This window comes from Leucoraja erinacea, chromosome 31 (genome assembly GCF_028641065.1).
Source record: "Leucoraja erinacea ecotype New England chromosome 31, Leri_hhj_1, whole genome shotgun sequence".
Lineage (NCBI taxonomy): Eukaryota > Metazoa > Chordata > Chondrichthyes > Rajiformes > Rajidae > Leucoraja > Leucoraja erinaceus.
Genome location: NC_073407.1, coordinates 17,587,972 through 17,612,303, shown reverse-complemented (window position 1 = coordinate 17,612,303; position 24,332 = coordinate 17,587,972). Strand labels below are relative to the sequence as shown.

Genomic DNA, 24,332 nt, shown 5'->3' with positions numbered 1-24,332 from the left:
TCCGAGAGGATCTTTTACTCTGAGGTCCTTTACGAAATTTGTTTCTCTATAGTCACTTGCATTAAACAAGATGACGTGATCAGGATGAACTTGTCGATGTTCCAAGATCAAGTTATTGAGGAGAATCAGCGTCATAGCTGGTTAATGTAATTGTTTACCCAGGGAGAATCACAGCTGATAATGAGACATTTTCATTGAATTATCCAAATGTAATTAACAAATTCCCAACCCTCTCTTTCCTGTGCCCACCCCAACCCTGGTACTCATGCATTTTTTCCCCAGAAACTGCCCCTCTTCCAGCAACCCCCGCCCCCTTCCACCTATATCACACCTGGCTTCACATTTCATTCTTCTCTATTTATTTGATGCCCTTTTGTCTCCTTTTCACATCTAGCCTTTGTCCACCCAGCTGCCTGTCAACCCCCCCCCTTAACCTATATCCACCTATCACTCGCCGAGCTTTGCCTCGCCACCACCTCATTTCCAGCTTTCTACCCCTGCAATCAATCTCAAGAAGGGTCCCAACCCAAAACATTGCCTTGCCATTTCCTCCACAGATGCTGCCTGACCTGCTGAGTTGTTCCAGCAATTTGACTTGTTTTTTTCAGAAGTACTTTATTGGCTCAGAATGTTTGTTCCACAGCCATTGAAGACCGTACAGTACGTGTATGCATGCTTTCCCCAACTTGCCATGTCTGCTGGTGTACTTACCAGGACTTTCAATAACCAGATGCGGGACTTGTAGTAGAAGGTTTTGGTTGGGTTCACGAGAAGAAGCACCATGAAACCATACAGGAGCAAGGGACTGACTGACATTGGAGTGTGGATGTAAGCACTGAAAAGGCAGGCGAGTAGACTCAAGCACCAGAGAACTCCCAGGAAACCTGCCAACTGAAAGAGAGATGATGACAAGCTGTCAGTATGAGGGCTTATTCTACTGAGGACATGCTGTCAGAATCACAACTATTCCCAAGCCAGGAAAGGGCCTGTCCCACTTACGCGATCTTTACATGCGACTGCCGGCACCCTTGATAGGTCGCCGAAATTTTCAACATGTTGAAAATTCAGTGGCGACCAGAAAGTTGCTACGACTCTTTGGAGACCTCTCAAGACCATAGGAGACCTCTCAAGACCATAGGAGACCTCTCACGACCATACAGAGGCTGTTTCCCGGCTAACTAGTCTAGTGTTGAAACTGCTTTCACATCATGAAAGGAATTCCTCCATCACCTGTTCACCAAAGGAACACCACCACTTCTTCTGAACCCACATTGGGGGGTATTCTTGAGCAGACTTAGCTTTGAGCTTTAATTTACTTTATATTCTCTCTCCATCTACACCTCTACCTGCCTCCTGTCACCTGACCCCCTGACTCAATCCCCTCTGTACTCTGGACTTGTTTAGGCTGCTGCCTTCACTATCGTTGAGATGCAACGCTTCATCTGACTTGCCTCAAACAAATCCTGATGGGTGAGGTGGTTCCTGGGATCAAGTTCAAAGATCAAGCAATGGTTTACTCCTGCCTTTCTCCAGCCATAGATGTTAATTCCCAAGAGGAAGACAAACTCGATCAAAATGAAGCCGCCTCTGTAAGCACGCAGGAGGGGCCACACGCTGGTTTTCTGGGATACATGGAGACCTAGAGGAAAACAAACAGCGATGTAATCGGTTAGAGTTTGCTCTGCGGGTGCTGCCTGACCCGAGTTCCCCCAGCACTTTGTGTTTTGCTCAAGATTCCAGCATCTGCGGTTCCTTGTATCTCTCACCTTTTACCTTCCATCTTCAGCATTCTTGCAACCAATGGACAAAAGTGATGAAAGAAAACTGCCATGGTTTAGTTTTTAAAAATCCCCATCTCATTTTCCTCCCAGTAAGTGAGGAAAATGTCTGTGGTCCCATCAACAAGACGACTCTTCATTTGCTGAAGACTAGACGTCAATGTTTGCGGTTTGGCAACCCTGCACCCCAATGTCCACATATTCCTCCGCATGAAGGGGCCATAGGCCTTGGCTTGTCCATGTGATTAATCTATTCACGTTCTGATTACCTTGGAGGGGGCTTAGTGGCGATTGGTACATTAATAAGGGCAACCTGACCGATCATTGGGAGAGCTTGAGGAGCTTATGGGATGAAACCTTCCGGAGTCCATTCATCTCTAGTTAGCAACCTTCAAAATGGGCCAAGGTAATGTCTGCGCTCCTTAAATTACTGCCCGAAGCAGGTGAGGAGAATAAACAGGCAAGTTGCCTGGAAGTTGAGGTATTTCGTGCCATTTTTCCTATAAATATTTAACTTGGTGAAAGTATTTCTGCAAAGGAGACCACCAGAGAAAGCTAATAACTGAGTACACTCCCTTTCTGAGATCAAGTGACTAACATTATCTGCAGTTCCAGGAAAAATTAGGTTACTCTGTTTAAAAAAAAAAAAAAAGAGCCCGTGATCATCTACGCCTCTCTTTCTTCATTACACTTTTGGAAGTCAGAGTTGTGCTGACCTGTGTTACTGGAGCTCCTGTCTGTTCTGGTCACTTGATCTGCATGCACCATTGAATGATTCATGTCAGCCTGTCAGTAATGTTGTTTACAAATATCCCTGGAATACACAATGACACTGTGCTCCCTTTCCCGGTTGGTTGATGCTAAGTGCTTACCTTTGATGATTATCAGCACAGATAATGCCACGATGAGTCCACACTGCACTCCCACACGGAAGGTGGTCCACACTGGGGCAGGCTGAGGGGGATACAATGCAGGACATTACCAGCGGAGACTGGAAAAGTACTTCAACCATTTATGTAATTCTTTCATCCATTAATAATGTCTTCAAGCAACACGTGCACACACCACAAACTGCATTTCCTCCACTGACGTTAATATGCAATAATACACTTGCACTGATCTCATCTGCTTCTTGGGTGTTTTTGCAGGCTTGATGACTTCCACTCAGCTATGGTAGGTTTTTTAGATCCATAGTCATTCAGCACGAAACGGGCCCTTTTTAATGTTTAAATAAAAATGTTTTTTAAGTGTCTTTTAAATGCTGTTTTTGTACCATCCTCAACCACTTCCTCTGACAGCTTGTTCCATAGACCCACCAACCTCTGAGTGGAACAAGTTGACCCACCATTCTTCATGCCACCATCTTGCCTCCTTCATGTTAAATCTACCTCCTTTGGTCCTTGATTCCCCTGGAAAAGGACTCTGTGCATTCACCCTATCTACTCCCCGCATGATTGTATACACCCCTTTAAGATCTAACGGGTTTTGTCGTGGCCATGGGGCGGGCTGAGTTATTCCATGGCTGGGGCAGGATGTGCAGGCGAGCAGTTGGTGACATTAGACGTAGCTGCCACCATTTACGCAGACGTTCCTGATGCATGGCTCCCATACCCTCCTTAGAATCCCATTGTTCCTTATCCACTCTCAGCAGTCATGGGCCAGAGATGCCAAGAGTCAGTGGGATGGTGTTAGGAGCTTTGAGCACACCTTGAGTCTCTTCCTTTGACAGGGTGTCTGTCTTGTGAGTGTAGTGTTGGACGTGTGAATGGCTTTCCCTTTTCATAATGATCGTGCCTCTGGATGGACAGAATCCATGTTGCAATTTGGCAGCAGCTTGTATTCTCCCCATCATTGAGAGCATCTAATGAAACACAGCCTCAAGAAGGTGGCCTCTACAAGGATCCTACCATCTGGACTATGTCCTCTTCCCACTGCTACCGTTTGGCAAGAAGCCTAAATCCCCCACCATCAGGTTCAGGAACAGCTACTTTTCTTATGGGCATTAGGTTCTTGAACTGACCTGCACAACTCTAATCCTACCTCAGCAACAGAAAACTAGAGATTACCTCTTGCACTACCATGGACTTGCTTTCTGATTGTGTTTTATGCTAATGCCTTACATTTTTTACACAATTTGTTTCCTTTTCGATGTCTTACAGAATTGGTGCAATTTATATATAATTTGTTTCTGTGTTGCCTGAGTCAGTACTGCTGCAAACTCCATACTGCATACTACTGTAATACTGCTGCAAACAAGGTTGTCCATTGTGCCTGTACCTCACTGTAATGGTGCATTTTCTGACAATAAACTTGACACTAATATACATACTTAGACCGCACCCCTCCATGTATGCAGAAAAACACACACAACTAAGATCACCAGCCCACACTCTCAGGCACGTGCACATACATAGAACGCATAACTGTATTCACTAATGCTGAAGCAAGCAATGTTAGTAAGAGATGCAATTCACTGTCATTAAAATGCATGCAACACAATGACTGCATTGTCATTCCATTACGTATCTGCTCACATCCGTGTGCACACTTGCTCCAATACATCAATGAATTGTTTGCCTGACCTGGATTGTTCCTAGTGGTGGAACCCGAAGCCTCTTCATTGCTCGTGCTCTGTCCCCTCCTGCCAGCTGATTGGTGTAGAGTGACTGTGTGGAACAATTTTACATCCTCAGTACAACAAACTCTTTATTCTGGTAACAAGTATTATCATTTCCACTTTTGTATCTGTGCTTTCTGAAGCTGGTTTAGGGCCCACTGGAACTCCAACGATATATCACTAGAAGAGCTACCAGCAGTGCCCTGGATCGATCGTCGTGCATGAATTGTTCCCACAACGGCCGTGCTGGTGTCTCTGCCTGGTATCATTGGGTCAGGACCAAGGTGGGTCCCTCCTGTGCTCCTTTGAGTAGCTGCCTCTCAGTTTTGCACGTCATAAAATCAAAGAAAGGTTTCTTGCTCAAAGTCGGGTGAAGTCTACCTTAAGAAGATATCTGTCAGGTTATCCATAAATAACCTTCTCCTTTGCCCCTCTGGCATTCAGTAAATACTCTGCATCCACCTTTGCATGGCAAGACAATGTCCACAGATACCCCCACCCCACCCACTTGTATGCTGCATTCTCCCAATACTGCTATATTCACCTGCAACTGTCCTCTAGGTGTCCTATAATCTGAGCAGCTAACTCTGACTACACTAGCACTGGACTCCTTATAGATACTTCTCCCCCGCTCTCTACATGCTTTACTCTATGTAAATACCATTGTATCTGCCATTACCCTCACATTCTCCCTTCAGTGTTTGTAAAAGACCCTGCCGTGTCCCATATTTCCCTTTCACTCTTTTTTTTTTGCCCCTGTCCATATTCCTCCCACCCAGCATAACATTTCATTCATCTACTCCTTATCAGCGACCCTTTGGCCTCCATTTCACTTCTGGCCTTTGACTCTTATTCCACCTATCTGCCAGTCACCCCCTCCCTTCACCTATATCCACCTATTACTTGCCAGGCTTTGCCTTACCCCCACAGCTCTTTACCAGCTTGCACCCCCCCCCCCCTAGCCCAGTTTGAAGAATATTCTGACCCAAATCATTGCCTGTCCATTTGCTCCACAGATGCTGCCTGACCTGCAGAGTACCTCCAGCACTTTGTATTTTGTTCCAGATTCCAGCATCTGCAGTTCTTTGTGTCTCCACTTTAAATATTAGGGTATTTTTAGAAAGGTGTGCACAATTGCTATTTTAGTCCATCACTTTCCACAGCTTTAGAAGGCAAAAGTTCCAAGCACAATGCTCAAGATTCCTTACATCTGCAGTTCATTGCGTCTGACACAATGTTTTGGTCAGATCTCATCCTCCAGTGTATATTGGGGACCCATCATGCCTCCCAGTGCTATAGCTATAAGCACAGTGGTGATAACTCTTGGAAAAGCCTGCAGCAGTCTATCCCAACCCTAGATGGATGCATGACTGCAACTCCTTGCCTGGTAGCCCTGGAGAGAGACGGTGATAGTAGATCTTTGATCTGAATAGGGATATCATATCTGCCTCTGTACAAGCGAGAAGGGACCCCTTCAGTCCTGCCCGCACTTACCTCCACCTCGCTTATTAGCTGGTCTATCTTCTTGCTGGTGTACATTGTAGAGCTCTCTACCAGGGTTGCCTGCCAGCCCGCCCCCTTCGATGCATTGAACATCTTATCGTATTTCTTCAAAATTTTGGTAAAACCTGTGAGGTTGAGATTCTGGAAGAGAAGTAGAGGTTGCTTTGTCAGTGATCTCTTGAGATGTCGGACAGGTGGGGAGGTGGAAATAATGTAACTGGCCAGAACTTGCAAAGAGTGTGCGTTGAAGTGTGTTGTTCCTGGCATACTCATTGACTGATGCATTCAGAGGTTATTCGACAACTTCACAGTGCAAGAGACCTGCATTCGATCCTGATCCTGACCCTGTTTGCTGTCGGTGTGAAGTTTGCATGCTCCCTCTGTGACTGCCTGGGTTTCCATTCTCATCCCCAAATCATGTGAGTTTGTAGGTTAGTTGGCCTCTGTAAATTTCCCCTAGTGTGTTGGATGAGAAAGTGGGATAACATAGAACTCGAGTGTGATGGTCAATGTGGGCTGAAGGGCCAGATTCCGTGCTGTATCTTTCAATTCAATTCAACACACTGAGCCTCAAACCACAAGAGCAAGCTGATCCTGTCCTTCATCATCCCCATTATTCTTAAAACCTTGCTTGTTAATCATCGGTTAAATTCACTGCAGAAAGTTATGGTTATTGCTGTGCTACTGGTTAACAAAGAAGCAACAAATCCGTGGTTATTCATTCAATAGATAAGCTCTGATCGGCAAAGGAGATGGGTGGAATCAAGAAGGGCGTTGAGGTTGACACAATAACAACATTTAAAAGACATTTGGACAAATACATGGATATGGCCAAATTGGACTCGCTTAGATGGGGTATCTTGGTCAGCGTGGATGAGTTTGGGCAAAGTATAACTGTATAACTCTATACCCCTGGTGTGTAGCTGAGGAGGAGAATCTGAAGATGGGCAGGGGGAAGTTGATGGGAATGTGGAGAGAATAAAATGGGATCTACATAGGGCTAGTGAGTGTACATAGGTGGTGGATGGTGGGCATGGTCTCATTGTGTTGAAGAGTCTCTTTCTGTATGGTATATCACCATGACCTGCTTGGACTACATGCCAGGGTGCAGCAATGTGGAGAGCCACAATGTTGTTGTCAGTTTTTACATCCGTGTCAATGGCTGTATTTCGTGACCCTGCACTGATGCTTCTTTCCACACCCTCCCCCCTTTTGCCACTTCTCTCCTCCGAGTGCTGGTGCAGGACAGGACACATTGTCACATTATACTGATGACCCTGGAAGGGCATGGTGATGAAAAGATGAATAAAGGTCAGGACAACATTGGTCTGCACTGCTCCATGAAAATAAACCATCACTAAAGACATCTCCTCTGACCCTCCCTCTCACCACAGTAATTTCTCAATGTTAGGAATGGTACTCACTGCAGGAGCTCATTATTGCTCTGCCAGTCAATCGGATCGGGTTTGACCTCATTTTTAACCTTTGACCGATATTCCCTGGTGTTCCTGGCGAGCTCAGTTTGGTCACCAGCATCCACAGCGTTTTGAGGGGGCAGGAGCGATAATGAGAAGGGGTGTTGCCTCTTTGTCACCCTGAGCACAACCCAAACCACTCCACAGCTGATGAAGAGATTTGACTTTTAACGTACGGTCACTCCGAGGTAAAAACATGCAGCAAGACATAATCATCGATGAGGTGTACGCAGAACAAAGGATTTCACTGTACCTAGGTACACGTGACAATGAGGTGTCATTGTCATCAATATTTATTCTCATCTCAAGTATCATTGCGGTGAGAATAAATATTGTAATGAGAATGTTTTAAGACCAAATATTGTATGCAGTGTTTTCTTCTCACAGATGCATTGGTTTCCCATGTGCAACTCTGAGGGCAGAACAGGGTTGGATATACTTAACAACCTATCCAGCAGACAATACCTCCAACAATGTTGCACATGATCAGCATGTACTGCGAGTCTGTGGACATACAATTCAATGGCTTGGCCTCGAACACACAACCTCCTGCCCCAGTGGTGGCCGTGATACCACTGACCATTCAGAGACTTTCTCTTTGGCCCATGTTTAACATGGTGCATTAAATTTCTCAATGTCTAGGCAATGTTAGTAATGACTTATACACAGAGAAGGAATATGGTGTGCTCACCTTCTTCAGTCGGGGTATCGAACATAAGAGTCAGGAAGTCGTGATGCAGCCCTTTAGCAATTTCTTTAGGCAGTATACGGAGTTTTGTGTGCGGTTTCGGTCACCCCAGTACAAGAAGGATGTGGAGCCGTGGGAAAGGGTGCAGAAGAAGTTCACCAGGATGCTGCCTGGATTAGAGGGTATTAGCTACAAGAAGAGGTTAGACAAACCTGGATTGCTTTTTTTTCTCCTATGGAATGCCGTGGGTTCAGTGGCGCCTTAGTCGGAGTTTATAAAATTATAAATGGCATAGACAGGATAGATAGTCATAACCTTTTTCCCCCAGGTGGAAATGTGAAAGACCAAAGGGCATCATTTTAAGGTGAGAAGGGCAACATTTAAAGGAATGTGCAGGCAAGTATTTTTTTACACGTGGTGAGAACACTGTCAGGGGTGATGGTGGAGGTAGATCCGATAGTGGCGTTGTAAATGGGAATGGGACTGTGCAGGGAATGGAGGTATATGGATCATGTACAGAACGTTGTGTCTTGTTCGGCACAGCTATTGTGGGCCGGGGTGCTTGTTCCTGTACTGTACTAGGTTCTATGTTCAAAGTCTCTGGGACGTCCTGCACACTTGCCACCTGAACATTTCTATAATGACATTAAGGGCCATTGTAATTTGTTTCTACTGGATCCCATCCATCAGAGTGGGAGATGCATTTTGACGGGCTGAAACAGCCTTCACGTACCTGATAATTCTGCAGTAGGACTAGACTAAGGTAGAGTTCACTGAAGGCCAGTTTCAGGTCACACATGGTCTTGTGTCGTGCCCGGTGCCTGTGTGCTTTAAGAAGGATGCTCCTCCAGTGCCCCGTTCTTGCTTCGATCGCCCTCTGGGCATCAAATACTGCTTCAAGTTCAATCTGTAGTGTTGCTAATCTTCTTTGGGCCTCTGCCAGTTTCTCTGAAGATGTAGAAAGGCAAGATGTATTTCATTAAGTTGCAATGCGCAAGATCAGAATTATTTTTATTAATGTACTTGCAGTGTGAGTGAGTAAAAGGTGTAAAGAATTCACCATGGAATATTGGGAACATTACATGATTAATAATTCTCAGGATTGCTTGGGTTGTTTGTTATGGATCAATAGACCTGGTACCTGCAACTGGAGCAGAAGATTGGATATAAAACTCCCTTCGTAGACATAAAATGCTGGACTAACTCAGCGGGACAGGCAGCATCTCTGGAGAGAAGGCATGGGTGACATTTTGGGTCGAGACCCATCAGTCTGAAGAAGAGTATCGACCCAAACATCACCCATTCTTTCTCTCCATAGACGCTGCCTGCCCTGCTGAGTTACTCCAACATTTTGTGTCTATCTTTGATTTAAACCAGCATCTGCAGTTCCTTCCTACACATAAAATTCCCTTCCATGTGCCCAATGCCCAAGGATGCCCATACTTTGAGAGAAACATTGACGGGTCCAACTCGGGCGATTTGCACTGTGCCCATCATTGTTTGATGATAGGCTAGAGAAGAGGTGAATGCAAGAAAGATCCTGGATGTAGAATAACATTTTCTTCAGATTATGGAGTGCTTGTGCCCATTTTTTATTTTAAGTGGACAGTGTGACTCTTTTTAATTATAGTTTACTTTGGTCAGAATTATACAGCATTGCCCAGAGGCAGTGCCTGTCTCTGGTGCCAGAAATTAGATGAGAAGTCCCAACTGATGGAGTAACCTCCACATCAAGCCAAGGAGTCCTGTTGGTTCCCCGAGATGTAATTTTAGATAAAGCAGTTAAGTTGGTTAAATGATCTGATTTTTTTTTCTTCTTCTTGAAGTTTGCAATACTCTTCAGTAAATGATTAATGAATCTCAGCAGAGTCCAAGTTGGAGCTAATTATTTGTAATTAATTTAATTGTCACCATTTTTAATTTGAGGTTCAGTTTTTCAGGATGTAGAATTGCAGTGAAACTCCACATGGAAACAATGTATTTAGTTCTGGTCTTTATCCTTCATTAGTTCTACTCTCAATCCAACACTTGTTGAGACAAGAAACTACACATGCTTGAGCAAAAATCAGCACCAGAGGAACTCGGAAGGTCAAACAACTTCTATGGAGTGAATGGACTTTTCAGAATGGGATCCTTCTTCAGACTGATTCAGTGTTCAGGCAATAGATGTGAAGATGGATCCTGACCCGAAATGTCCTGTCCTTTTCCACCACAGATGCTGCCTGATCTGCTGAGTTCCTCTTAACACTTTTTTGTTTCATTCAGAAGTCCTTTATTGGCTCAATGCCATTGTTTTTAACTTCAACAAAGTTCTTCATTGGTGATTTGCGTTCTGCTCCAGTCTTTAACCCCTCCCCAAGCACAGAGTCTGAGAGAATACCAATTATAAAAAGAGCAGTGAAAAGACCATAGGCTCAAATAGTGAATCAGATTTGGTCTAGTTAGGTCTATTGAAATGAACTGATGACCCAGTAGCTAATTACAATACATTTGTCTCTCGATGTTATGGCTGTGGATTTTGGCGCTGGGCTCTGCTTTGTTTAACATTGTACAATTCTCAGCGCTGGAGACTCCCTTAGCAATGAGAACACAAAAAGCAGTAGGTCAACCTCACAATCCTTTGGTTGTATGTTCTATTTGGTGAAATCATGTTGGATTTGATCTCAGCCTCAACTCCACCTTCCCACACCAACCTGACTTGCATTAATTCCAATTGGTTGCCAAGCAAATCTGTCCCTCCGACTGCTTCATTTCACAACACAGACAAAGAATATAAAAAAAAAAATAAAATCATGAATTTACCTGCATAAAATGTATTTATTTTGGTTAATTCATTCTCACTAATCTTAAAGAATTCTTCTTCCAGTGACGCGTAATATCGTTGAATAACTGCAGGTTCTGAAACTGTGGAGATAAACACAGAAAATTTGTCAAAGGAAATTAGGTAAAGTCAAAGGTACACAAACATGCTGGAGAAACTCAGCGGGTGCAGCAGCATCTATGGAGCGAAGGAAATAGGCAACGTTTTGGGCCGAAACCCTTCTTCAGGTAAAATGAAAGCTTTTATATTGAGAATTTTACATGCATCACTAATCTGTGACATCACGCATCTTGAATCAAAGGACAAAATGGAACATGTTTGTCAGAACATTAACTGTATCTTTTTCAACAGATGATGTCTGACCTGTTGAGTGCTTTCAGTATTTTGTGGGGGTTTTTTTCAGTTTTTTAGTATCAGTTTGTTCTCTCCTTCTAACGGGATTGACAGCATTCCCTCGGACACCAACTACACTTCAGCCTGTTGTTTGGATAATTTGGAAAGGCTTTATTTGTGGAAAGCTATTGATCCCATATTGTCCTATTAACCATGAGTACCATCCAACACTACCTCTGCTCGTTATCTTTATCCAGTTCCACCGTCAGTTGGAAATGACTCAAATTTGCCCACTTTTCTTGAGTTTCTTTGCAGAACTGGGTACAGAAGCCCCTGTCTATTTCACTGGGATGGCGCTGTTCCAAGTGTACACTGCCCAAGTGTATTCTACCCAACTGACCAAACCTATTCATTGAAAATTGCAGCATGGAAGGTAGCCCTTTGGCCCACCGAGTCTATACTGGCAATTTTTCACCAATTGAAAGGCCTTTTCTTGGTTTAGCATAAGTTATAGCAAATGAGCCACATGAGAGGAAGTTTAACTTCTCTTGCTGTTATATTTCTTTCCTGGGTTTTTTCTGCTTTGACATTAGCTAAAGATCAATTGTCTACTTGAGTATCTGGTGGCCAGTCCACCTGCTTCCTTAGTGATTTGGTCGTCTGATTGTTTTCAATTTTTATCCCTGAGAATATTGTGGCTTAACGCACAAGTTTTAGGTCAATTTTCTATGGCCTACTAAATCATAATTAATCTTTAAGTTCATGAGCTCCAAAATGTGACCTTAATATGTTGCAAGGGCATTCCTTCAGTTAAGTATTTCACAATTTTATTAACTGAATTCTAATTTTATTTATAATAATCATTTTATGCAATTTTACTTCCTTAATCACAATTGTCTAATTTCCTTATGAAACCTCTTTGTGCTTAAATCAACCAAGGAGTAGAGGTGGAGAGATCGATCATACAGGACATAAAACAGTACAGCACAGAAACGGGCCCTTTAGCCCACAATGTCCGTTGCCGAACATGATGTTATTCAGATTTTTGCCTGCATGTGTTCCATATCCCTTTATTCCTATCTAAAGGCCTCTTAAAAGCCAGCCTGCCACTATAAAGCACACACACACACACACACACACACTCACTCACACACTCACTCACTCACTCACTCACTCACACACTCACACTCACTCACTCACACTCACACACACACACACACTCACACTCTCACACTCACACACACACACACACACACACACTCACTCACACTCACACACTCACACACACACACACACACACACACACACACACACACACACTCACTCACTCACTCCTTTGGTGGGACAGATTTCTTACAATGGAGGACCACCATAGGGGATGGAAGAAGAACGTTATTTACAAAATTGTCGCAATAGATTTTGTTTGAAAGCACAGTACAGTGAAGAATGCAAAGTAACAGTGGTGTTACACTGTGGCATACTCAAATCGAAACCAATAACTTAAACAGGTGGTGGACTGCCACCATAGAAGAAGTCAGTACAAGTTGTCATCTTCGTACGCAACCCAGACATCTGAGAAAGAGACTCCGTCTCCCATCGGTTATTAGCCTCTGCTCCGTGGGTGATCCCTGATCTGACACTGGAAGCTGTGGATCCAATACCCATTTGTTGACCCTTGCGCACAATATTTGAAGATTAAAACAATAAAACATGAGGAATTGCTGCATTGTTGGAGGTGCAATTTTTCAGTTAAATCAAACCCTCTGTTAGATCTGCTTTCCCTGGTGGATGTAAATGATTCCAAATTTTGGGAGGTGCTGAGGAATTTTATCCTGCATCCTACCAAATATTTATCTCTTAACTAACATTATTAATACAGAAGGTAGACAAAAATGCTGGAGAAACTCAGCGGGTGCGGCAGCATCTATGGAGCTATCCTTCACTCCACAGATGCTGCCGCACCCGTTGAGTTTCTCCAGCATTTTTGTCTTCCTTCGATTTTCCAGCATCTGCAGTTCCTTCTTGAACATTATTACTACAGATGTCATGATCATTATTCCTTTGCTGTGTTGGAGATTTTCCCTTGTGTCAATTGGTTTCCCCCCGGCATAAACCCACCCTGAGCTTTCGCTTCTGCCTCAGCAGCTGCATTGGTGCTGCTTCCTGCACTCATGCAGAACTCGTCAACTCCCTCATCTTCTCCACCTACTTCCACCCTGCCCTCAAATTCACCTGGCCAATCTCTGCCTCTTTTTTATCTTAATCTCTCTGCCTCCATCTCAGGAGAGGAACTAGCCACTAACATCTTGTATACGAGCACCAAGAGATATTGGTATCCCAACTGTATCTCCTCCCACCCTGCCTCCTGTAACGGCACCATCCCTTTTTCTCAATTCCACCATCTTTTATTAAGATAAGACCTTCTCCCATTTCTGGAAACGAGGCTTTCCTTTGCCATAGTTGATGGAGCTCCACACATATTTTCTCCATTTCCTAAGATAGACACAAAACGCTGGAGTAACTCAGCAGGACAGGCAGCATCTCTGGAGAGAAGGAATGGGTGACGTTTCGGGTCGTGACACTTCAGACTATTCATTTCCATTTCCTAGACATTTATTCTGAGCCCCAAACCCCCTCTCTCTCTCTTCACAGGCAAAACACCAGAAGGGCAAAGTGTTGGAGGAACTCAACAAGGGTGCTACACAATGGCAAGTTACTGTTATTGATTGTGGTTTCCATATTTCCCCAATTCCAGTTTCTCCTGAAATCTCTGAGAACTATCTTATAAACATAGCTTTACATGTTGGCCCTTTACAATTGCCCCTGCTTAATTAATAGATGAGGATCTCACAACCAACCATGTTAATTAAGGGATAAATATTTAACCAGATTTAATTGCTTTTCAGGATTTGTTTCTGGGGGGATTGAACTGCCTTTTGTTGCCACATAGCTACAGCTTCCCCACAGCCATCAGGCTATTAAACCTGGCTCGGACAAAACTCTGATTATTAATAACCCATTATCTGTTATTTGCACTTTATCAGTTTATTTATTCATGTGTGTATATATTTATATTATGGTATATGGACACACTGATCTGTTCTGTAGTCAATGCCTACTATGTTCTGTGTGCTGAAGCAAAGCAAGAATGTCATTGTCCTATACAGGGACACATGACAATAAACTCACTTGAACTTGAACATTTAGAATTCTTGTAATTCATAGAAGCAACAGGTATTTGTGAGAAGGTACACAAAAAAGCTGGAGAAACTCAGCGGGTGCAGCAGCATATATGGAGCGAAGGAAATAGGCAACGTTTCGGGCAGAAACCCTTCTTCAGACTTCACCTGGCGAGCTGCTGCTGACCAGTCTTCCAGAGTGTGTGTGTGTTCGGGAATTATTCTGCTTTCTGTATCCTTTTTAAACCATTGCATTTTTGCCCCATGTTGTCTTCTGCCCACAGCCAAGTAACTTCTCACAAACTAATTCAGGGTGGGTTTCAGGAGCAGTTGACAACTAACCATAGTTCCCTTCAAGTTGTGACTGTCAGCAAGATACCATTCTATAATGGCTTCATCCACTTCCTCAGCTAATCACACTCACTGCTCCTTTTCCCAGATTGTGCCCAACAACAACAACAACAACAACAACAACAACTGATGTTTGTTTTCTGAATTTCCTTTAATGTGGCTGAACAATTCAAGGTGGCGCACAGGACTGATATTAAATAAATGTTGAAGCATAGAAAATAGGTGCAGGAGGAGGCCATTCGGCACTTCGAGCCAGCACTTATGAAAGGAGAATGGATTATGAAAGGAGAACGAAAAGCTTGCTCAAGGAGATGGCATTTTAACGGCAATGTAAAGGTGGGAAGAGGTGCAGAATGGCATTGTGGACAATGGTGGAGAGATTCTAACCTGTAATGAGGCCCATAAGGTCATATGGCTGTAGGATATCAAGTTGTCTTAGCAAGGTCTACGTGCTCCTCTACTAAGTTTCAAATCTCTGGTCCAATCCATCATCAATCCCATCTGTCCCCCATCTTCACACCATCAGCCAACTTTACCCTTTCAATGAGGAAATCAATCCTAACATTTTTGGTCTCCACAAATAACTCTGGTCTCTGCTATAATTAAATCTCTTTTGCAACTTCCAAAGCCTTGAGATGTTTCCTTCAGTGTGAAGCTTAGAATTGAACATTATAAGTTACTGGTTATGTTTCGTTATGTTTTAACCTCCTCCCTCAGAATCCTATTCATTATTTGAAGTCGCTCCATCTGACTGTTCTTTACACATGTCATCTCAATTCCTACTTAATCATCTATTAAACCGTAGGTTTCCTTTCTACTGACACCATCAAAGGCTCTCTCTCTCTTCCTTTCAGAACTTCCATTAAGCTTTTGCTCACCCACCCAAGTAACCCTCCTCAGTCTTGTTGCCAAATGTAATCTTAGTTTAATGAAACTCCTCTGGTGCTTTTTACCATGTTAAAGGTGCTGCACAAATTAAAGTTGTGGTGATTGTAACTGCCCTTGTTACCTTCATTATAGGACTCAAAGTGCTGGAGTAACTCAGACGTCAGGCAGCGTCTGTGGAGAACACGTATAGGTGATGTTTGGGGTTGAGACAAAGGATCAAAGGCCAACCACCTGCCTGTCAACCCCCCCCCCCCCCCTCCCCCCCCCCCCCCCCCCTCTCCCTCCCCGCTTGTGTCAATGTATTACCTGCCAGCTTTGTCCTGCCTCTTCCCTTGTCCAGCTTTCTTCTCCCCCCCCTCACCCCCCATAATCACAACCTGAAACGTCACCTATCCATGTTCTCCAGAGATGTCGCCTGAGCTGCTGAGTTCCTCCAGCACTTTGTTTCTACCTTCATTACAGGGCTTTTAGTCCCTGGGAAAAGTGGCGGTGATGACTCCAATTGCAAAGGCAGGTGTTCAGCAGCAGAGCCTTTGTTCAGCCCCCTAAAGTGGAGCATTGTCTTTAACCAGACAACTATTTGTTTCATGATAAATAAATACTGACTGCACAAATAAAAACCTTGCCTCTTATTAATAATACAACAGGAAATCGATCCCCACACAGCCATCAATGCTTGAGTCAGTGCCGAGGTTAAACTCTGTTGCTAACTCCAGGTTGAACACTGGTGAATAATGACAAAGAACAAGCCCTCGTTTAGCATCATGACGTGCACTACCAGCACAATGTGGGGCAGACAGCTGAGGTGGGATGAGGTGCCATTGTTCCTCCTTGCAGTCAAACAGCTGGGTTTTAAAACCTGCCTCTGGTCTCCATGGAAATACTTGTGCCCCAAAGCAGCCGCGTGCTATCAGGTTTACGGTGGTGAAAGGAGTTGAAAGGAAAAGGATTCGTATTGTTATATATTAAATGAGGCAGGCACCATAGTGGCATTTAAAATACTTTTAGATCGAGGCGTGGATCTGGGTCACGAGTGGGCAGGATGAGATTACTTTATTGTAACATCATGTTCGGCATAGTCATTGTGGGCCGAAGAGCCTGTTCCTGTGCTGTACTGCCCTATGTTCTATGATACATGGAACATTATATTATGTTGGCAATGTTGAGTGAGAGATGAATGTTGGGCTGGATTTCAGCGGTACAACATCTGGCCTTCTCTCAGATGCTGCTATGGGGTCATTTGTGTTCACTTCGGAGGTAGGTTTAACAATGCATCCAAAGGATGGCACTTTGGGGGAAGACAGTTCTTCCTTGGCATTGAACTTGGAGCATCTGTGGGGATTTTTGTCAAACGGTCTCTGGAGCAGATTTAAATGCTCAACCTTCTCGCCAGAGAATGCTGTCCTCTGAGTGACTACCGAGGCTGACCTCTGAGTGACTACCAAAGTTGGCCGAGGTGTCCAGTGAGTTTTGGAAGGAACCCTGTGGGGCAGTTTAATTTTGGTTTTGGTTTCAGAGATACAGCGTGGAACCGACCTGTTGACACACCAAGTCCAAACTGACCGTCAATCACCCATTCACACTAGTTCTATGTATCCCATTTATGCATCCACTACCTACACACGTAGAGTGGTTTACAGAGGCCAATTAACCTACAAATTCGCATGTCTTTGGGATGTGGGAGAAAACCGGAGCATCCAGAGGAAACCCAGGCCGTCACATGGGGGAACGTGCAAACTCCACATGGACAGCAGCTGAGGTCAGAATGGATCCCAGGACCCTAATGCTGTGAGGCAGCAACTCTACTCTGCTGCAGTGTGGAAAAGATGTTGCCTTTGGTTACCAGCTTTCCAGCAGACAACATCCTGGCTCACAAAAGGATCGATGTGTCCATAGACCAACAGGGAGGTCAACAACTCGTTAAGATCTTTAAGGGAATGCAAGAGGATTAAAAAAAAAAATATATATATATATATATATATATATAACTTATGATATTTTAAATATCTGCAACAATTAATTTCTGCAGTAATGTGTTAACATGTAGATGTTGACCTCAATGCCAGAGGGGTGGCTTGGAGTAATTAATACTTATCGGAGGTTTGAACATTTACTATTGGAATAGACAAGACCTGGCCAAATCTGGCGAGTTAAGTGGAGGTAAGACACAGAGGTACAGTTATGTTGTGCCCTGCCAGGACCTTCCGTGCTGGTTTGATGGGTGAGATTCTGTTGTAGTGAAGCTTTTTAAAAATTGGAAATACATGAGCAATCTGCTGATCAGTTTGTGTCATTTACAGTGAGTGGTTGCTGTTATTTTTATCATATGCACTTCCATTTACAGCGAGCGCCTGCTGTTATTTTTACCGTAAGTCTGGGCTAAATCACGCATTGGAAGTATTTTTGTATGTTGACACATGCTTCATGTGCCTATGCAACCTCTCCCTATAACTCAAGCCCAGATTATATCCTGGTGTCAAATGTTACATCAAGCCCGTAGATTGATATTTGTCATGCTCCATGTGCCCGGGTAACTGACACCATTAACAGTCACAGCGCAGTATAGGTAAGAATTCTGATTTGTGCTCGTCATACATATTGATGAGGTTACACTGCAAGAGGGTGCATAAACGATATGCAAAGATGGGAGAGCTTGAGTTATCAGGAAGGATTGGTTCGGCTAGGACTGTTTCCTCTAGAGCGACAGAGACTGAGAGATAAAAATGCTGGAGAAACTCAGCGGGTGCAGCAGCATCTATGGAGCGAAGGAAATAGGCAACGTTTCAGGTCGAAACCCTTCTTCAGACTGAGAAATGTCATGATAGAGTTAGATTACATTGTGAGGCATGGATAGGGTAGATAGTCAGAGTCCACTTCTCATGGTATGGTTATCTAAAACTAGAGGGCATAGGTTTAAGATGAGAGGTAGAAGGATTAAAGGGGATCTAAGAGGTAATTCTTTACATGGAGTGGTTGGTATCTGGAATAAAGTATCAGAGAAGGTGGCAGAGGAAGGGACAGCAACAGGCATCATGAGAGTAGTTGAATGAGCAAGATACACAGGATATGGAATGAATGCACCCAAGTGCCATTAGTATAGATGTGTATGATGGCCAGTGCAGATGCAGTGGATCAAAGGGCCCAATTCTATACTGTACAACTCCCCAACACACTAGCGTACCGAAATGGCACCTGCCATTATCTATCAACAGAGATGAAACTGATGTCAGTGTTACAAACCAACACCACTGTGTAAATAAGAAAGTAGTTGCAAGCTAGATTTGGTCATTGGTATTTATCTCACTGCCTAAATAGGACAGTGCTACGTATGGCAGTATAGCAACGTGCATCTATAGAAATATTGATGGATTAAAGCGTTCTGAGATGATTCCAAGAAGCTTCCCAGTCACTAAATCAGATATAAATAACAAATAGGGGAAAGATGAAAGAGAACTGTTGCCTGCAGGGAGTGGGAGGGAGCAAGAGCAGCCCAGTTGAGTTTATGGAGGTCTTCAGCATAGTGAAGGCAGAGCTACCAGTACCAATCAAAATGATACATAGTGAAATGTCCAGAACAGACTTGAGGAATCATCCAAGGGACTTGGCCAATTTGAAAATGAAACGTTTTAAGTGAAGGTTTGGATGGATGGGAAGCAATGTCAGTCAGTGTGTGTAGGTGCAATGGTTGGTATGTGCAGCAAGATTATGGATAAGCTCATATGTGGATGGATGTATAAGGTGGGAAGGGAAGCCAGCCAGGACCCATCTAGTGTGGAGAAAATACAGGCATGGATGAAAGATTCAGCAGAGAAAGACTAATGGCCCGAGGCGGATGTGGGTTGTCCTGGTAATCGAGTAATCGAGTTAACCATGTGGTCAGAAACCCATTCAAGAGACACTAAAAACACCAAAGTAAAGAGCTAACTCTTGCTATTTGTCACATTGAGCAGATTACTGATTTGTACTGATTTGATCTATTCCTGTGTTACAAACTGATTAGGATTGCATTGTAGGAGTACCAATGTTAGAAATTGACATTCAACACACTCTTCGCCTTTCCCCTATTTGTTATTTATCTGTCTTAATATCTGGTTTGGTGACTGGGAAACTGCTTGGAATCATCTCAGAATGCTTTAATCCATCACAATTGCTATAGATGCGCTTTGCTATACTGCCATACTGATGCCGTTATAATAGTACTTAACCACATTCATCAAACTGCTTCATTTAGTGGAGACACAATGAACTGCAGATGCTGGAATCTTGAGCAAAACGCGAACTGCTGGAGGAACTCAGTGGGTCAGGCAGGATCTGTGGAGGGAATGGATAGATGACATTTCGGGTCAGATTCCTTCAGACTAATTAGTCTGAATAAGGGTCCGGACACAAAACGTTGCCTCTCCATTCTCTCCACAGTTGCTGCCTGACCCGTTGAGTTCCTACAGCAATTTGTATTTTGTTTTGGTTAGTAACTTGACTGTACCAGCTGCATTAATCTTATTGGAAATCAATTAAACTGCAGATGCTGAAAATTTGTCATTTAAAAAAATGCTGGAAATACTCAGCAGGTCAGTCAGCATCTCTGTTTCTCTTTCCACGTTCATCTCATTGTTCAAACATCAGTTCATGTACCTGTGATAACCACTAATGTTTTTTTAGATTATATAAATGAGAGATTACATTTGGGTTTTAGTTTTTTTTATTGTCACGTGTACTGAGATACAGTGTAAAGCTTTGTCTTGCATGCTGTCCAATCATATCAGATAATACGTGTAGGAAGGAACTGCTGATGCTGGTTTAAACCAAAGGTAGACACAAAATGCTGGAGTAACTCAGCGGGACAGGCAGTATCTCTGGAGAGAAGGAATGGGTGACGTTTTGGGTCGAAACCCTTCTTCAGATAATACTACACATAAATGCAATCAAGCCAAACTCAAGTTCAATAGGTAGAGTGAAGGGGAAGATACAGAGTGCAGAATATAGTTCTCAGCATTGTCGGGTAACAGCTCCACAGACAATGGTTCCATTGACTAAAGTCCAGAATCAGACAGTACACTAGCTTATGGAAGGACCATTCAGGAGCCCAATAACAGAGGGGAAGAAACTGTTACTGAGTCTGTTGGTGCGCACTTTCAAGCTGCTGTATTTTCTGCCTGACGGAAGCAGGGGGAAGGAGGAATGTCTCGGGCACATTCAACATGTGCACTGATTTGCAACCTACAAATAGAGCAACTGGTGAACGTTTTGTCTGACACACATATTGGCACACAGTAGATCAAGGACTTGTGGTGGGCATCAGCTGTGCACAATTACATTCATTACTCTGCATAAATAGAAGTCATTAATCACACGGTACAAATAGGAGAGCAAATGGTTATTCTTCCGAACATTTTGGCTTCATGTTTGTCCTACAACCTGGGGAGTTAATGACTCCCAGCATCACATACCAACACAAATCATACTTTAAACAAGGAAAACTAATGGTATCAGTGCTGTGCTGACATTAATCACTGTATAACACAAAGAACCAATACTATTGGTGAAGTATTTGAGACTTTTTGATTAATACTGTTTTATTCTTGTTCTTGAGGAGGATTCAGACAAAGGAAAGATCTGCCTGCATGTTTGCTCAGAAGAGGAACCAGCCGTCAGTGGAGTTGCAACCCACCGTTATTACCGCAGGAGTTAAGTAAAGGCCATGGTGCTGGAACCTGTTTAGAAAACCTGGAAAGGGAGATGAGATTGCACCATTTATGGAGTATAAGGAACCTATCAAACGGGTGTGGACTATGTCAAACGCTTGTAAAGAAAGCTTTAATCAGACTGCCTTGTAATCATTAACTTTATAAGTTTCTCTCTATCCTCTAGTAATAGAAACATTTGGGTTTTGCCTGTTGATTCAGGAAATTAAAGTTACCCTGATCAATGAACTAATGCACGACCTAAAAGCAATATGGTGCACTTCAGTAAACTGAATTAGAAATACATAGCTCGTCACCTATTCCTTCGCTCCATAGATGCTGCCTCACCCGCTGAGTTTCTCCAGCATTTTTATCTACCTTAGAAATACATAGCAGTGGATTAAGTGAAGCTGAAGATTGGTACAAAGTGACACAGGGTGAAGTTATAACTAAAAATCCTACTTTGTGGTGGAGGTTAAACGAATAGAACTATGCATTAGATCATAACCTTGGTAAAATAAATTATTAAATGTAACGTTATTGGTAAGTGGACAGAGAAGTTAATAGTCTCTATTTATAGACTGCATTAAGCAAAAATGAATGATCTGATAAGGGATAAGAGAAATATTCACCATTTATGCATTTGGATTTGCAAAGATCTAAGATGAGAACTCCAGCCTGCAATATAATTGTAATGTGTGTGTGTGTGCTTTTTAGGCTTGTTTTGTACCATTACATGTGCCTTGTGCTTAATCGGTGATGCAAGATATTTAGCATCTTTAAGGAGTGAATTATATTTAAGAACAACTAACTTCTAGAATCATCGTTGGGTCTCACTGACTTACGATGTGAACACGGTTGAAGGAAATGATCTGAGTTTACTCAGAGTTTCAGAACAAATCGTTCAATCAATACATTATAAATGCATCCGCACTTCATTTGCTAACAACTTGATGACTTGAGAAATGCAACTTTTAATTTTATTAGTCACTTATTGTAACTGCATTTGAAAACGGGTTACATAAATAATGATAAGCACAGTATTTGGCTGTGGGAATGACTTTATCACCTGAGGCAGGAAATCAATAATTTATGCTTCATCGGGAGTTAATGTTGAGATTAATTAATGTTACTGGAGTTGCTATGGGTAACACTGGTAAATGTGAGTGCTATTGATATCAAATGTAAACTATTAATGATCCAGTTTCAGATTTGCATCCAATCTCTGGGACGTTTTACGCTTATTTTATTCCATTTATTTGATTTGATTTTTAAGAATATTCAAGAGAATTCGATCTGACGGGGTATCTGGCGAAGATATGCGCTCAAAGACCCTGCCCCCGTCTTGATGGCTGTTCTCGCAGTGACCACCCATGTTGCCACGATCGGTGTTGCCAGACAGATTCTGAAACCTCCACTGATTCAAAGCCAAAAGCAAATTCCTGCAAAGTGGAATAGTGAACCTGTGGTGAGCTGACATCCCAGTATTTGCTGCCCTTCCTCAGAATCTGCAATGTTTACAGAATTCCTTTGCGCATGCAACATTTTAATTCATTGGAAAATATTTCAAGCCTTGTATAAAATATCTACAGATGGACAGATCCTCAAGTCTGCTGAAATTTAGCAGCTTCCACAGTGGCTGCCCAGAGGTTAGAATCTGGTGGGGGATGATTAACAAAGTACCTGTATCTGCAAAATTCCAAGTTTGCCAGAAGAAGTAGTTGACTCAAGTATAATAACAAATTAAAAAGACATTTGGACGTGTACATGGATAGGAAAGGTTTGGAAGGGTATGCATTTAGTTTGGAAATACAGCATGGAAACTGGCCCTTCGGCCCACCAAGATCTCACTGACCAATGATTACCTGTACACTAGTCTATCCTACACATTCGGGACAGTTTACCAAGGTCAATTTTAACCTACAAACCCACCTGTCTTTGGAATGTGGGAGGAAACCAGGGTACCAGGAGAAAGCCCACGCAGTCTCACGGAGAACGTACAAACTCCGTACAGACAGCATCTGTAGTTAGGATCGAACCTGGATCTCTGGCACTGCAAGGCAGCAACTCAACCACTGCATCACTGGGTCAACCAAGGACAAACGGGATTAGTTGGGCATCTTGATTGGCATGGTTGAGTCGGGCTGAAGGGCCTGTTTCCGTGATGTATGACTCTGACTCTACGGTGCTGTTATGATCTGCTGTGCCCTGTATCATCAGGGTGCGGAGAAGCTTAATAACTTGACTCCATGCTACCTCTGGACATAATGGTCTGACTAAGCACTAACAGTAAAATGGCAGTCAGTAGTTATGGCAAGCGTGGAAGTCATGACTTTGACCTTCCATGTTATATGTATGGACAGTATTCGACTGGCTTCGGATGTCCTGTACGTGGAATCTGGAAAAAGCAATTAGAACATTGTCCACCGCAAACTCCACAACAAGTACAACAGAGACAGGCACCAGGCTGGACCTAACGACATGGCTGGATTGGGCAAGTTTGACAGTCCACTTTACTGGAGTTGCTGTGGTAAAGATTGATAAATGTGAATGTGATTGATATCAAAGAAAATTATGGAAAGCAGAACAAGCAACACAGTCCGTTCCTACTTGATGAGATTGGTGAATGTAAGATATAGGTAACATCTTGTTCCATTGCCCCCTGAACCCTACATATGGGGACATCGAACGAACTATGATAAAAACTAATTGACCCAGAATGTTAACTCTGTTTCCTGCTCCACAAATGTTGCCTAATCTGGCAAGTATTTCCACTATTACGGATATCTGACGTGCAGGATTATTTTATGAATTACCTGCATTCAGTGGGGGAAGTGAATTTGTATGTTATCATTAAAAAAAAATAAAAAAAATTGGATAGTTATATGGATGGGAAGGGAATGGAGGGTTATGGTCTGAGCGCAGGTATATGGGACTAGGGGAGAGATTATGTGTTCGGCACGGACTAGAAGGGTCGAGATGGCCTGTTTCCGTGCTGTAATTGTTATAATTGTTATA

General features: G+C 43.1%; 1 protein-coding gene across 1 annotated transcript in view; it reads right to left on the bottom strand.

Moving 5' to 3' along the window:
• LOC129712011 (xenotropic and polytropic retrovirus receptor 1 homolog) overlaps positions 1-24,332 on the bottom strand; it is a 48,932-nt gene that overhangs the window by 12,396 nt on the left and 12,204 nt on the right. The window contains exons 3-9 of the mRNA XM_055660131.1: positions 10,864-10,965; positions 8,795-9,009; positions 5,890-6,039; positions 4,361-4,444; positions 2,651-2,732; positions 1,452-1,639; positions 712-891 (exon numbers count right to left, since the gene is read on the bottom strand). Of these exons, the coding sequence (XP_055516106.1) occupies positions 712-891; positions 1,452-1,639; positions 2,651-2,732; positions 4,361-4,444; positions 5,890-6,039; positions 8,795-9,009; positions 10,864-10,965 (1,001 nt within the window). The remainder of the gene's footprint in view (positions 1-711; positions 892-1,451; positions 1,640-2,650; positions 2,733-4,360; positions 4,445-5,889; positions 6,040-8,794; positions 9,010-10,863; positions 10,966-24,332) is intronic.